The 16,929-nt window shown below is 44.8% G+C and overlaps 2 protein-coding genes across 2 annotated transcripts in view; one reads left to right on the forward strand and one right to left on the reverse strand.

Annotated features, from left to right (window-relative positions):
• LOC137418021 (N-alpha-acetyltransferase 15, NatA auxiliary subunit) overlaps nt 1–16,929 on the reverse strand; it is a 132,685-nt gene that overhangs the window by 44,104 nt on the left and 71,652 nt on the right. The window contains exons 5-7 of the mRNA XM_078776060.1: nt 13,859–13,993; nt 13,538–13,691; nt 5,944–6,063 (exon numbers count right to left, since the gene is read on the reverse strand). Coding sequence (XP_078632186.1) covers nt 5,944–6,063; nt 13,538–13,691; nt 13,859–13,993 — 409 coding nt within the window. The remainder of the gene's footprint in view (nt 1–5,943; nt 6,064–13,537; nt 13,692–13,858; nt 13,994–16,929) is intronic.
• On the forward strand, nt 3,414–4,260 carry LOC137418022 (uncharacterized). The gene is made up of 2 exons (XM_068103988.2): nt 3,414–3,632; nt 3,806–4,260. The coding sequence occupies exons 1-2, from the start codon at nt 3,480–3,482 to the stop codon at nt 4,190–4,192; spliced, it is 540 nt and encodes a 179-aa protein (XP_067960089.2). The 5' UTR covers nt 3,414–3,479; the 3' UTR covers nt 4,193–4,260.

A 16,929-nucleotide genomic window follows, 5' to 3' on the forward strand; every position in this document is an offset into this window, starting at 1 on the left:
CAATATCGAGTTGGATGTTACAATCTCGGACTTCTATGCAGAGTTCTCAGACGGCAAGTATGATGGGGTTAGGGAGCCATTGCCTGACTATACACGCAGTACTTTTGTCAAAGTATTCGCCGGCCCCAGTAAAACTGACATGACAAAAGTTTCACCAGCTTGCACAGTTTCTGATGTGACAAAGACTCTTGGCTCATTTCTCAAATTTGTGTTGGCTGCAGACACGGCCACGGATCACAGGATGGAACCCGATAGTCGACCAACTGTTTTTAGTGTCCTCATGAATGCTGCCCGTGATGATGCTTCTTGTACTTGCCTGCCACCTATATTCCCGCTCACTCAGCTGCCACAGAAGAACAACTTGAAGAATGACATTATCCAGTGGCTTCAAAGCAATAAGTTGGGTTGGAGTGCCGACAGTGTCAGCTCCCTTGGATTGTCCTTTGTCAATACCCTGGCCGAGAGTCTCTGGTATGTTGACAGAAACCATGACACTTTGAAGCAACGTGGTTGCGCCATCCCAATTTCCTTTGAACAGTTCAGCAACTACAGAATGCCAGAACTACAGAAGAAGAGGAAAATTGATTCATCGTTCCTCCGACAAGAAGAAGTTAAATCACATAGCGATATACTTTTCAATTTGGCCATGTCTTCGTACTTGAAGAAAGACTCTTGGAAGACCGTTCATGCAGCTATACTCTCGTTCGCTGGAAGTCTACGCAAGTACAGTGCCTACCAGTTGGAACATACAAAACGAGTGAGTATACATGCTTCCTATATTAAATTGTGCTGCCCTCTATTAATATCGAGTTTGGAACTAACAGAAAGGACAAGACATGCAACATTATGATTGTTTACAATGCATCAGCAATGTCAGCTGTATGTTGGAAGATCTGTTTTATACTTGATATACTAGAGATGAAGGTGATAAAAAGTATATTTATTTCACTATAAATTTTGATATTGCTCATTTAATACCGTTAAAACAGCACTGATAATTGAAATGTTTATCAGTTTAGGGACTAGGCTAGATCAGCTGATTTGGACTAAGTCACTCCCACTGTGGTAGGGCGTATTATGGTCCAGTTACCCTGGTTACACTAAAATAAAACATAATATTTTGTAGAGAATGAATGAGCCAGTCTGTCACTAAATATTAATGTGTAAATTGCACATTTAGGCCAAGTTTGAGTCAGTTTGAAGCGCCGCCACTGTCACCAAGTAGGCAATGCTTAGTGATCCTTAAATGACGTCACAAGGAACTACTGCCAATAGGTGGCATTGTTTTTTAGGAAGCATGTATAGGCAGAATAAATTTATATCGTTTGGTGAATTCAGTTTTGTAGATGGCGCTGCTGTAGTTTTAACTAAACAATACCAGGAAAACAAGCTATTGTAGTACCCAGTACCCAGGTATAGTAAATGGTTTGATGTGGGTTCTTGGACAAGTCACTTAGTGATTGGTTTGATGTGGGTTCTGTTACTTTAGTCACTGTTGGTGATAGCATAGCAACATGACTGCTTTTAAAAATAAATATGTATCTCTCGCAGGTGAGGGAAGACCATCTCAGATTCATGTCTGTCTGTCCAAAGGAGAATGACAATTACAGGTTGCTGCCGAGGTCCCCAGTCATCGTGCCTACTCTTGCTGCCAGATACAAACCAGTTCATGATCTTCTTCTGATATCTGAGGAAAACAAACCGATTTGCCTAAATGACTTGGGACCTACAGATCGTCGCCGCCGCCATGAGTATATTGCAGAAATGAAAGTACCATGTAGAGCAGTTCTCTATACTCATTCAGGCTCTGGTCCAACTCACCTTCATTTCATGTGGAAAGTCTCTGAATTTAGTGACACTGAGGACATTTTGAACAGAGCTAGTGGCATTTCAAAGGATCTGGCCAAGGACTTTCCAACGTATCACTCCAGGGCTATGCGAAGAGAATTCGTTCAGTGTTTTGGTATTAAGCCAATTAATGTGAAGGCAGCATTTCTTCGAGAAGCATACCATAGGCTTACTGGAGACAGCTCAGCTGCAGACACGCGTAGCCAAGCTGAAGTAGACAAAAGGATTCAGCGTCTTCTGGATGAGGAAGATCCTGATATCATCTGGGATTTGAGAAGCAACAACAGTGGACGCCCCGAGCAGTTTGGTGTGTTTTTGGATCAGTGCCAAAGATACATCAATAGTGCTGTTGAAACTGCAGTTGATGACCGAAGGCATGACAATGTAACTGGTGAAGATACCATCACACACTTGGCCACTGCATTGAGTGTTCCGGACTTACACCGAGAAGTGTCCAATAGATGTCCTGAGGGAACCCCAATCCCAAGCATTCAGTGGCTAAGGATACAGTTTTGGCCGAGGAGGCCCTGCGCAAAGACTGCTAGTCGATACACTGGGAAGCTTAAAATAAAGTATATGATTCAAGCACGACAGTTTCGCTCCAATCACGTTGATGCCCACTATGCCTCCGCACTTTTTCGTTATGAAAAGGAATTCTCAATCAAATTCAGAGACTATGCTTGTTTTGTGAGTATGGATGACAAGCATACTGTCAAAGTTGGGGAGCCAAACTGCCCAGTTGCTTCTGTTGAACGTGGAAAAGAAGTTCTTGTCTCTATGGGGAAAACGCTGGCTGTGAGTGACCATGACTTTACTCGGTTGAGTCTCTCTCCTAGCGTCGCACTCTTGATCGATATACCAGAGACTATTGAGGAAACATTCCATAGGGGAAGGGTTTTTGTCATTCTCAAGAAGAATGCATTTCAGCCTTCCTCGGCCATACGCTACATGACTGAATTGCAGGCACTTTTGAAAACACTTGGCCAAGTGAAGCCTGTTCTACTGCTATATACCGATGGAGGCCCCGACCATCACCTCACATATTTGTCTGTTCAGCTGTCACTCCTTGCTCTCTTCATTGATATGGACTTTGATTTCATATGTGCGATACGGACACCACCACAGCACAGCTGGAAGAATCCAGTGGAGCGCATTACGAGTATACTGAACATTGGATTTCAAGGCGTTGGCTGCATGCGCGAAGAAGTTCCTCATGAGGCTGAACTGAAAAAGTGCAGCTCGCTGAAATCTATCAGAGAACAGGCTAAGAAGACCCCGGAGCTTAAAGATGAAGTCATCCAGTGTGTTCAGCCACTGAAAGATCTTCTTGCATCTGTGATACGCAGACTGAGGTTGAAAGAGCATCCATTCGAGACACAGGAGGCAGTTACTGAGGAAGAGACAACTCAACTCTGGGAAAATGTTCTTAAGGTATAGAATGTTTCAAATGCCATATTTCTAAAAGGGCTTTTAATTGAATATCATGTGCAACAGTATTAAAAATGTGCATCTCATTTTATATTTTGCAGGCAGATGAATCCCTTACTCAGGATGTACGCACCAAACAACACTTGAAGCAACACCCCCAGCTCAGTCAGTTCCTGGAGACTCACTGTTGTGTTCGGCAGTATATGTTCTCGATACTGAAGTGTACAGCACCAGACTGTCATGTGTGTGGTCCTCCAAGGAGCCCTCTAGAGATCTTCAATCAGTTGCACCACTTGCCAGACCCTGTCCCTGGTGATGGCAGTAGTTACAAGGCATTTGAAGACTTGTATGGAAAGGTGTGTACATCATTTGGATACCGAGGGCAATTTATTTACCCAGAAGTAGGCCTCTGAAAGGATCCCCACACAAGGACAATATATTGATATCTAGATATAAAATGTTCTCTCTTCCAGAGCTTTCGTAGAGCTTGGCATATGCTGTAATTCAAAACGAAGTAATTCTCTTCCAGGTTGCTACTACTGAACAGTATCTTCCATCCAAGAATGCAGCTCCAGAAAAAGGCCACGGATGTCCATTCAACCCCAGTGCACAACAGGCAAAGAACTCCGGGATCACTCTACAATGCAATGACTGTGGCAAGTGGAGACTGGTCTATGCAGCACGGAAGGTCAAGCTACAGAAACGGAATGAAGCTGAAGCTGCTATGGACACCATTCTCTACAGCTGTGGAAGTGTGTTCACGGAGATCAACAACAATGGTGATGACGATCCTGAACAGGACACCAGACTCGCTGATCTTTATGTTCGTGCCAATCTGAACTGTGCTTCCCCTATAGAACTAGCGTACTACTCTGCTGGCTATGAAATGCTCTGCATCCACTGTGGTACTGAGTAGAATTTGGTTGAAAAGGCAGGGCAATACCCTCAATGTAACATTTGTACTGCAAAGCCAGTACCAAAGCGTGGCAGAAATCTTGTTCAACATGCTCAATAGTTTCAAGGTGCCAAGGGCATGGTGTTTATCTGTTTTTCCGATGTCATGGTGGATATACATGTACAGGTGTCTTGCCCTTTCACTACCAAGCTCAGCTAGGACATTCAACAACACACACAACAACATGCATTTTAAAGGCCATTTTCCCTGCTAGAGCGGGGGTTAGCCAGGACATTAGCGGGGGTTAGCTAGGACATTCAACATCATCCAAAATCACACAAACACTGTGTTTCATAGAGATTTGGGCAATGTTTGTAAATCTGTGAGATGAATGAAGAAATAAAATCATTTTGAGGAGAAAGGAGTCTTTATTTCATATTTTTCCATGTCAACAAAACTCAATGGAAAGTAGGAAAAAAATATAAAAAATAAAAATAAAAACCTCCCTCCCTACCTGAACTTTTGAGAAAAAAGAACGCTCAACAACTTTTAATTTTTATGTGGCCTAACAATGGGGCCGATTACTTGGCTGGCCGAATTTTGATGAAATGAAACAGAAGGGAAAAATCACAGGGGCAATTACACGCTAGGAATTATCCTTTAGCCCTACCGAATTAGCATAGCTCCACCCCTCGTATGGAGACACAAATACGATCTTATTCTATACAGATTCCATAATTAGTTACATCGAGGTGGGCTTCATCTTCTCGTAACACGGTCCATGCTAATTTACACAATCCTGACTTCACCAAGGTATTTCATAACCTACCCCCACCAATGTAACAATATAATTTACAGTCATTAATTATAATACACAGATAAACAATCAACACAAAGTAATTATAGTACACAAATACAATTTACACTAACTAATTATAGTACACACATATAATTTACACTAAATAATTATAGTACACAGATATACAATTTACACAAGGTAATTATAGTACAGTGCATATTAGGTCGACTTGGGTGAGCAAACCTCAATCACATGGTATTTTTTGAGTGAGGTTTAGCTCTCAGCAGTTTTGAGCTTACATACACTTTGGGTATCATGATGCAAAATCATAGTCTAACAAATGACATCATTGATGTTGTCACCAGCCATGCCTCACACCACCTCCAAGTCTGCTAAACCCATATTTATTTGGACAATTAAAAATTTATTTTCCCGGGTACCCATCTCTAAAAGCCCCCTCAATTAAAGTGATTCAGTGTACCAGAAAAACAAAATGAAGACCCACTCTCACCACACGCCACCTCACCCTCACACCACCACCTCATATTATTTTTAAATTTAATTATTTTATTTCTACTGTACTACAGCTATTGTTTAGCCAACACATTCCAGTAAAAGCACAAAAAGGGCATGAAATTTTATTGGGAACTCAGCTTGGTGCCGGGTCGAGCTTCAGATGGGGGTTGATCGGGGAAATAATGGAGGGGATGGAACATAACCCTATTTTAACATGTTACAACAGGTTCAGAATCTGCGGATTTGAGTTTTGGGCTGGAGTCGAGGAACGCAACACCCGCAAAATAGGGGTGGGAGAGTGTGTGGGGAGGGGGGTGCAGGTGGGGGGGATGATTTTGGGCATATATACCTCCGCCCACGAAAATGTGATTATGGGGTATACTTATACCGGCCACTCCACCCTCCACCCGAAAATGAGACATGGGGGCAGTGGGAAATCTAAATGGAAAGTGCTGACCTGGTTTGAGAGCAGATTCCAGGCCACGATAGTAAATTGTGTTGTCTGGATTCCTCTCCAATAGGCCTCTATACACCTCAGCAGCCTCCTCCAGAAAAAACAACTTCAAACAAAGTTCTCCTGCAAGGCAAAATCACATCTGAGCCAATCGTCGAGCCAACAATGACATGAGAGGATGCACAAATAACAGGAATGGGAGCATGTGCTTTTGTACTTACCTCGATATATTTTACTTCAAATAACTTTCTTCATGGTAACTTAGAGCCAGATGCATTTGTTCCAATGGAGGAGCAAATACAGTGCAATAGTTCCAGTGCTTCATCCATGTCTGAAACTATTCTATTTGCTGATGATTCCACCCTTCGTGACATCCCTCATCCTTCAGATAGATAAGCAGGCTACATCCTCTTCCTCCTCCCACCCCCCTCTTCAGACTTAGATAGAATCACAAGGTGGTCAAACACTTGGAATATGTCTTTCAATACTGACATGCAAATCTCACGCCAAAAGAACCATCTGGCAAACAATCCCATGTACTTGCTTAACCCTACGTTAGTGCGGCAGGGCTTCAGACATGGTCAGTAACATGCAAAACGGGTTTGAGATACCCCGTCATACTCGCAGAGAGTTAACAATCTTCACTTCATTTTGTATACAACAACAAGAACAACAACAATTTTTCAAAGACGTTCAGTAACTCAAACTTTAAGCCAAAGTATGAGACATAATCTTTCCTGGGTAAACCACATTTCTAAGTTGGCCTCCACAGTCACAGACTGGGCATCCTCTGTCATGCAAAGTCTCACCAAGGGAAATCCAGGCCTTCACCTTAGTCAGGTTCACTATGTTTTTTCGTTCAAAATCATGGTAGATCAGGAAAAACCTATACATTTTTGGAAACGTTATTACATGGAAAATCTGAAAATCAATGTTTACATTTGCCAATTCCGACCAATTCGACCAATTCGACCAATCGACCAATTCCATTCGACCAATTCGACCAATCGTTTCGATCGACCATTCGACCAATTCGATTCGATTCGATTCATCGAATTCGATTCGATCGACCATTCGACCAATTCGATTTGCCAATCAATTTGACTGACCTTTGCTTGTGTGGAACGGACTGTGAAAACGATGCGGACTATATTGTCGGATACGACACACAGGACAGTGATGACGAACTCTAAATGGCATATTCTGTAATCGTGTATGTTTGATGCCATTGACTGCCTGTGTATATTTTGTCATTGACTGCCTGTGTAGATGTGAAGTTATACTGACTGCATGTGTATATATGATTTTGCTGACTGCCTGTGTATGTTTGGTGATATGAATTATTGTGACACATTTTGATGTTATTAACTGCCTGTACAAAATGATAACATGTATTTGATTATGCAACATCGCGAATATAAAGACAGTATTTTGCAATTCAAAACCTTTGATTCGTGTCTTACCATTCCCCATAGCACTAATTTGATACTTTCATTGGATTCCTTGTCCCTGAAAATATAGGTTTAGTATATTTTTTAAAGTTTTTAGGGTAATTAGAGGCAGAAATAGAACAAAATATGTATTTTACAGTGGCCATTTTGAAAATCCAAAATGGCCACCATACAGGTATCTCTCCAAATGTAAACATTGATTTTTAGTTTCCTTATGCTATAACCTTTCCAAAAATGTATAGGTTTGCTAATCTACCATGATTTTTAACGAAATATAATTTATTGACATAGTGAACCTGACTACCTGCAGGTTGATGGAATACTGCTCTCTGCTTGGTGCTAGCTCCCCTACTTCACGCTTTGATGATGTGGAGAACATGGCTCTCAAACATTGGAATTTCCTACGATGAAGCCGAGTCTCTGGACCTGTCACTCTCACATCGTAGATAGGTCCATGATATCTCTCTGTCTTCTAACTACTCGTTTCTGGTCTTTCACCCTCTGCCATTTCCGTACTCTGTTCGCACCAACCGCTAACTCCCACTGCTCCCATCTGACTCCCACTGGTTTCTACAGACCACATGCAGTCTGCCAATAACCCATTTCTGGTGAAACTTCCAAAATCCTGACTCACTGCTCACCCACACTCTTGTATTCCACTTTTCTTTCACCTATGGAACCAACTTCCTCAGTTTATTCAATCTTGTTCTTTCCTCCTTGTCTTGAAGAAGGTTGTTCACCACCCCCATCCACACTGATCATATTTTCTACCCTAGTTAACATTCCACCCTAAACTGGGTCTCAACAATTAAAAAGAAAAAAATCAGTACAATGAACTAACTTGGTAAGACAGTTGTACAGGTGAGAAGAGGGGTACAAAGAATGGAGAAGATCCAAAATAATTATTTAGGTGATCCAGGATAGGCCAAAAAATATATTTTGCTGGTCTCTGGTCAGACCAAAGTTCCAGAATTGATGCGGCGATGCGGTTTTTTTTGAAAAGCATGGATTGCACATATAAAGGTGTTGTTTTTTGTGTCCTCATGCCTTGCGGTCCTCCTCATCTGCCGTGGTGCCGTCCAGAGAGAAATTAAAGACAGCCAATGGGACTGGTAGGCCTTTTTCTAAATAATGAACACAAGCTTAAGTTAATTTAAAATGTATTTATTCTGAAAATCATTAAGTTCTTCAAGCATATTATAGACTGCCATTTCGTTCTCGGGCACGCCTCGCCGTACCATCAAACATTCCAATGCGTCGATCGAGTCAACACTCAACACCGCATGCGCAAGTGGTCTAACAGGCCGATGGTCTCCCACGATCTCTTCTCCCAGTCCACCAGATTATCACAGACACATACAACTTCATGACAAACGAGATAGGATCCAGGCTTAACTAACGAGACCACCCGCAGCTCTCTAGGCCTTCTGGTTGCTTCACACGAACCCGACAAAACGTCTTCGTTTCAATAAATGACAATATCCAGCCGATAGAGGCCTTGCATCGCGTGAGCGTCGTCCATGGCAACCGGTTCCGGCCGCCATCTTGGGTGGCACAAACAACATGGCGGGAAAGCTGTCGTTTGATCAGACGGACCTGTCAGTTTATGCCCATAGATTGCCCGTTGAGGCGTTTTCGCGGTATTGCGAGAAACTGAGGCTGTGTCATCTGCCTGTGGACCCGTGTGGACCCACAAGTACGCCACACACACTCCACACTCCACAGTCCACACACACTCCACACGTACGCCACAAGTACACCACACACACTCCACAAGTACGCCACACGTACGCCACACACACTCCACAAGTACACCACACATACTCCACAAGTATGACACACACACTCCACAAGTATGCCACACACTCCACAAGTACGCCACAGTCGCCACACACTCCACAAGTACGCCACACACACTCCACATGTACGTAACCAAATGCCTAATCCTGCTTTTCGCTTCGCGAGTGAAGGTAACAACCTCTTGAACCATATTCTCACCTGAGAGCTGCAGTCAAGGCAGCCATGAATCCGTTTTAGCGCGTTGTGTCGTCCGTCCTCTCTTTTAATGCCTCCCTTACTGTCACCTCTTTCAACCTCCACACCTTCGTACCAACCGAGAATGAAGGTGTGGAGGTTGAAAGAGGTGACAGTAAGGGAGGCATTAAAAGAGAGGCTGAGTAGGGTCGAGGATGATGTGGTTGAGCTTGAAAGTGGTTGGATGTCAATGAAAGCTAGTCTTTTGGGAGCCGTTGGTGAGGTATGTGGATGGACAAAAGGACCACCGAGGCACTCGGAAACATGGTGGTGGGATGATGAAGTTGGAAAGAGGATTGACGAGAAGAGGAAGAAGTTCAAGGAGTGGCAGAAGGCGAAGGGTACGGGAGCAGAAACAGCAGAGCATGAAAGTTATAAGGCAGCCAGGAAGGCTGCAAAGCAAGAGGTAGCAAAGGCGCAGGAGGCATGTAGGAAAATGTTCGGAGAACGCTTGGATTCGGAAGAGGGTCAGAAAGCAGTATTCAGGATTGCAAACCAGATAGCGAAAGAGAGGTGTGATGTGATGGGGGTGAGCTGCTTGAAGGATGAAGTGGGACAAATCGTTGTCGACCCAGATGGAATTAAAGGAAGATGGAAAAGATATATGGAAATGCTGTTGAATACAGAGAATGAATGGGATGGCAACATAGAGAGTAACCCAGTTTTAGGACCGGCAGAGAAGATAACTGAGAAGGAAGTTGAGGAAGCGATAAAAGCAATAAAAAAAACGCTGATGCTTCCTAACCCTAACCCTAACCCTAAGCGATAAAAGCAATGAAGGGTAGAAAAGCGGGAGGGCCGACGGGAGTTGTGGGAGATGTGTTGAAGGCAGCAGGAAGTTGGGGTGTGAAGAGAATGACAGAGATCTGTAATCTGGTGGTGAAAGAAGGCCGCATTCCAGTGGATTGGGAACTGAGTACCCTCGTCCCTCTATACAAGGGGAAAGGTGACCCTCTGGAGTGTGGCTCGTACCGAGCGATAAAGTTATTGGAGCATGGAATGAAGGTATTGGAAAGGGTGTTGGAGAGGAGGATAAGGAAGAAAGTGAAGATCGACGAAATGCAGTTTGGATTTATGCCAGGAAGAGGAACGACAGACGCACTTTTCATTGTGAGGCAGTTGCAGGAGAAGTACATGGAGAAGAGGAAGAAGTTGTTTCTTGGGTTTGTTGATCTGGAGAAAGCATTCGATCGGGTTCCACGCAAAGTATTGACATGGGCATTGAGGAAGTTAGGAGTGGAGGAATGGTTGATCAGAGTAGTGATGGCAATGTACAAAAGAGCGCGCACAGCTGTAAGGACAAAGGACGGGAACAGTGGTGAGTTTGAGGTGAAGGTGGGAGTGCATCAGGGGTCGGTACTAAGTCCACTATTATTTGTAGCTGTGATGGAGGTGCTGGCTCAGAACGTAAAGGAGGGTTTACCGTGGGAGTTGTTGTATGCAGATGATCTGGTGTTGATTGCGGAAAGTATGGATGGACTGAAGGAAAAGATGAACACGTGGAAGGAATGTATGGAGACAAAAGGTCTGAAGGTGAATATCGGAAAGACGAAGGTGATGGCAAGTGGTAAAGCATGTGGTGAGGTGGAAAGAACTGGGAAGTGGCCCTGTGCTGTGTGTAGGAAGGGTGTCGGAGTGAACTCCATTCAGTGTACAATGTGCGCTGAGTGGGTTCATCAAAAATGTAGTGGTCTGAGAGGGTCATTAACCAGTGTGGCAGCTACATTCAAATGTAAGGTGTGCACAGAGGGAGCTGCAGATGGAGGAAATGTTGAGTTGGATCTTGGAGACGGCGTGAAGCTGGAAGGTGTGAAAACATTTTGCTACCTCGGAGACATGCTGAATGGAGAAGGTGGATCGGACTCGGCAACGGTTGCTCGAGTGAGATGTGCACGGAAGAAGTTTCAGGAATTGAGTGGCGTGCTGATGATGAGGGGAGTGTCGTTGAAGCTGAAGGGAAAGGTGTATGCTGCATGTGTGAGAAGTGTTATGATTTATGGGAGCGAGACATGGGCAATGAACGTAGAGCAGCAACGAAGGTTGGAAAGGGTGGAAATGCGAATGGTTCGACGGATGTGCGGAGTATCGTTGAGAGAGAGGAAGACAAATGATGAATTGCGAAAGATGATGGGAATAGAGCCTGTGATTGATGCTGTGAAGAGGAACAGGTTGAGATGGTTTGGTCATGTGTTGAGGAAGGATGAAAGTGACTGGTTGAGAAGAGTGATGGAAATGAATGTAGAAGGAAGTAGAAGACGGGGAAGACCGAGAAAGACTTGGCTAAAGATGGTGGAAGAAGAAATGCGGGCAAGGGGGTTAACAAGGAGAGATGCAGAAAATAGGGCAAAATGGAGAAGATTGTCATGGGGACCGCAAGGCTAACCCCCGCTCTAGCAGGGAAAATGGCCTTTTAAAATGCATGTTGTTGTTGTTGTTGTCGTCCGGAAAACGGTAGAATGACAAGCCCGATCCCTTATGAAATCGAGCTGTACATCCGACAGCACAACAACTCTTTACCATCGTGTAGGGGTCAATTTATATGCGAGACGAGTTTCAAATTGCCGCCATTACGTATGGTGGCAGAAGCAATGTTTTGCCACCCAAGCAGTCACGTGACTAAGACGATGACGTCACATGCAACTTCCCGATTGGATTCATGACGTCACGGCACACACAACTACTCATATCTTTGGAACGGCTGGTTGGATTTGGATAAACTAAACGCAGTTTTGTAGGGGAGAACCGTGCGCGAACGTAGATACCAAATTGGGGAAAAAAATTGTTGACGCGCAGGGTCAAAATCGATGCGCGCGCTGACCAGAACCTGGAAATATATTTTTCTCGGCCTAACCTTCATACTATGGGTGTTAAAATTGTTTAAAATAATGTGTTCAACTTTTTTTCCTTGTTTACACACGCTCAAAACTACTCTTTCTTCAGGATTACTCCGATTTGAAAATAGTGCATCAAAAGACAATGACATAAGGAAAGAGGGTAATATTCATCACATGAATCACAAAGACATTCGATGACAACGGGCAAATCATATACAATATGGGATTTGAACACAAGGGGTCACCATCATGAGGCACGAGTGTGGATTGGAACACCGAACCTGTTTGTTCCACCTCTTGAAATAATCGATTTGAATTACTCTCAATTTGCTGCTTGCTTATGAGATTAAGGCTGCCACTTGGAAAATTCCAAAATGCTTGGCATGCAGTCAGACGACAAATAGAAGCAGTTTTCTTCCAACAACATGGTTACCCAGTCCGTGTACAGCGGCGCCAGGTTTCATACGAGATCAAGAGAATCCTCAAGATGGTTTAGCTGATACCCATTAGCTGATCAATGTTTTTACAACTGGTGAATAAAATCGAATTTTCAGCTCCACAACCTCCGATATTAACCACCCAAGCTGCTCTAGACAAATCTTGATGACAACAACAACAACAACAACAACAACAACAACAACAACAACAACAACAACAGGCATTTTAAGGCCATTTTCCCTGCTAGAGCGGGGGTTAGCCTTGCGGGCCCCATGACAATCTTCTCCACATTGCCCTATTTTCTGCATCTCCCCTTGTTAACCCCCTTGCCAGCATTTCTTCTTCCACCACCTTTAGCCAAGTCTTTCTCGGTCTTCCCCGTCCTCCACTTCCTTCTACATTCATTTCCATCATTCTTCTCAACCAGTCACTTTCATCCTTCCTCAACACATGACCAAACGATCTCAACCTGTTTCTCTTCACAGCATCAATCACAGGCTCTATTCCCATCATCTTTCGCAATTCAACATTTGCCTTCCTCTCTCTCAACGACACTCCACACATCCACCGAACCATTCACATTTCCACCCTTCGTTGCTGCTCTACGTTCATTACCCATGTCTCGCTCCCATAAACCATAACACTTCTCACACATGCAGCATACACCTTTCCCTTCAGCTTCAACGACACTCCCCTCCTCGTCAGCAAGCCACTCAGTTCCCGAAACTTCTTCCGTGCACATCTCACTCTAGCAACCGTTGCCGAGTCCAATCCACCTTCTCCATTCAACATGTACGTTGGACATTATTGATGTGAGCAACGGCAGTGCAGTGCGTTTACCTCTACTCTCCTCATAAGACAGGCGGTCGTTGATGAGGCGGTCATGCTGGCGAAGGTGTGCCAGGGCATCAGCATACCGACCTGCCTCGGTCATCACCTGGACCTGGTACAGCAGAAGCTCAGACAGCTCATAATCCAGTTTGTTGGGAATAACCTGAAAACGGAATGGGAATTTTCCCACACGACAGTGACGATACCCGAGAGAAAAAAAGAAGACATCAGCAACTTCACACGAGATAAAGATCCCCGTGCGACACCAAAAATTTACGTGGTGAACCTCAAATCCATTCTCACCATCAGAAGGTGTGCAAAAGCCATTACCTGCTGAGTCTTACGGAACTCGTCCAATATCTGGAGAGCCATGTCATAGTCCCCCAGGAGGTGGTATGCAATGGCGTAGCCAATCCAGCTTGCGCGCTGACCGGGCCGAAGCTGCAGCAGTTGATACCGAGTTTCCTACACAATAGATAAATTATTTTTAAAAGGTTTGCTTTCTTGGATTGCCCAAAACACTTCATCAGTCATGAATCAACGACAAATTTCAAATACTTTTAGTTTATTCGACGTTCAAGACCAATGGTAGAACTTATTCCATCCAATATGGCCCATTCATTCTCTTGCCACTTCCGAACCACCGCACCTCCACGTTAATTTTTTTGTTTGGTTTTTTAATACAAGATTGAAGCTTGTGTAAGAGCTAACATTAATCACAAGAAAAAATAAATAAATAAATAAACACATAAAACATATGATAAAGGGAGTAGGAGGCAAGTCGGGGAGAGAAAGGGAAGCACACAAGTACAACATTTGAGAGCAGGGACATCGGGAGAACTGTGGTAGGGAGAGGGCTTGGGGGGAGGAGGCATGGGAAGGGGGGGGGGGGGGGTTGGAAGAGGTACAAAACACATGGACACTGCTAGGACTTCCAGGAAAGAAGTTGGTATTTCAAAAAAGTGGATCTGGGGTGAATTAATGTGGGGTAGAAAAGATCAATGTTTTGGATGGGGGAAGATAAGAGATGGTGATGAACAGCCGTTTGGGATTGAAGAGAGTAAGGCAGTTTGTTCCAGAGGAGGGAAAAAAAGGAATGAAACAGTGGTGAGCAGAGAGTCTTGATTTTGGCAGTTTCACCAGAAGAGGGTTGCTGGCCGATCTTGGGCGACCTGTAGGAATATTTGAGGGACAGAGCACAGACAGAGCTGGTGGAGCTAGGCTGGAAAAGAGTCGGTAGAAGACAGAAAGACCACCAACCTGCCTGCAGTGAGAGAGTGAAAGGCCCTCGGAGTTAGCTTCATCGCGGGAGATTCCAATGACTCTGAAAGCTTTGGTTTCAACGGCGAGAAGCCAAGCTAGGTGTGAGGCAGGAGCACCAGCCCAGAGGGGAGAGCAGTATTCCATTGAGCTGCGGATGAAAGCCTTGTATGTGGTGAGTAGCTCAGGTGTGCCAAGGAAAGACTTTGCATGATGGAGGATGCCCAGTCGGCGACTGGCTTTGGAGGCCAGCTTGGAAAAGTGGTTTTCCCAGGAAAGGTCATGGCAGATAGTGAGACCCAAAAGCTTGAGTGACAGAACTTCTTGGAGAGGATTGTTGAGAAGGTAGATGGGAGGTTGTCCAGTCGGTCTTTTCGGAGAGACATCGTGAGAATGTGAGATTTATCAGGATTGAAAGACATGTTCCACTTCTTTTACCAGCATGTGATTTTGTCCAGGTCTGCAGAGAGTAATGAGGCTGCAGACTGCCGATCTGAGGGATGAGGTATGGAGCGGCAGAGAGTGGAGTCATCAGCAAAGAGACAGAGAGGATTTTTCAGAGAGTCAGAGAGATCAATGATGAAGACCAGAAAAAGCACAGGGCCCAGAACACTGCCTTGGGGAACTCCAGCCTGAACAAGAATGAGAGATGAGAGAAATACATTCAGGGCCACATGTTGACTACAACCAGAGAGGAAGTCCACAAGCCATGTGTGGAGATTTCCATGGATACCATAGGAGGAGAGTTTGGGGAGCAGAACGGGGTGAGGAATGAGGTATGAGGGATGAGGGATGAGGGATGAGGTATGGAGCGGCAGAGAGTGGAGTCATCAGCAAAGAGACAGAGAGGATTTTCCAGAGAGTCAGAGAGATCACAGCAAAGAGACAGAGAGGATTTTCCAGAGAGTCAGAGAGATCACTGATGAAGACCAGAAAAAGCACAGGGCCCAGAACACTGCCTTGGGGAACTCCAGCCTGAACAAGAATGAGAGATGAGAGAAATCCATTCAGGGCCACATGTTGACTACGACCAGAGAGGAAGTCCACAAGCCATGTGGAGATTTCCATGGATACCATAGGAGGAGAGTTTGGGGAGCAGAGCGGGGTGAGGGATGAGGTATGAGGTATGGAGCGGCACAGAGTGGAGTCATTAGCAAAGAGACAGAGAGGATTTTCCAGAGAGTCGGAGAGATCACTGATGAAGACCAGAAAAAGCACAGGGCCCAGAACACTGCCTTGGGGAACTCCAGTCTGAACAAGAATGAGAGATGAGAGAAATCCATTCAGGGCCACATGTTGGCTTGTGGACTTCCTCTCTGGTCGTAGTCATGTGTGGAGATTTCCATGGATACCATCGGAGGAGAGTTTGGGGAGCAGAGCGGGGTGCCAGACCGTACCGAAGGCACGTGATATGTCAAGGGAGGCAGCTCTGATTTCCTGTTTTGCATTGAGGACCTCCATCCATTGTTGAGACAGCAGAAGCAGCATGTCCAGAGTAGAATGACCTGGTCTGAAACCAAATTGATGATCAGAGATCAAGCCATTGGAGAAGAGGAAGGATTTGATATCCGAAGCAATGATTGATTCTATGACTTGGCTGAAAATTGGGAGCAGGATGATTGGGCTGTAGTTGCAAGGATCTGTTTTTGCACATTTTTTGTGTAAAGTGGTAATGTTGGCCAATTTCCAAGCTGATGGCAGATGACTGACCTTGAGCAAAAGAGAGAGTGAAGAGAACAGAGAGAGGGTGTGAAAGAGCGGTAGAGCAAGATTTTTAAGACCCGTGGGCTGATGCCGTCTGGTCCAGGTGCAGAATCAGAGTCGAGGTTTGACAAACTTCTCCACCTTGTCAGGAGAGAAGGACACAGAGTCCAGGAGCAGCTGGGTACGACTGGGTAAGGTGGGTACAGAGAGAGACGGGGTTGGCACACAAGATGAGGCATTCAGCGTTTTCACGTGCGGCATCAGCTGTGTAGCCGTTTGAGGTAAGGGAGGGGATGGAGTGGGAACAAACACCAGAAACAGATTTGACCAGACACCACCAGGATTTGGAAGAGAGAGATAGGTTTGAGAGTTCAGTCTTGATAGTATAGATATATTGTTTCCTGGCTCCCCTGAGGGTGGACACACACTTGTTCCGG

The sequence above is a fragment of the Myxine glutinosa genome, chromosome 1, assembly GCF_964187855.1.
Source record: "Myxine glutinosa chromosome 1, kmMyxGlut1.1, whole genome shotgun sequence".
NCBI classification, from domain to species: domain Eukaryota; kingdom Metazoa; phylum Chordata; class Myxini; order Myxiniformes; family Myxinidae; genus Myxine; species Myxine glutinosa.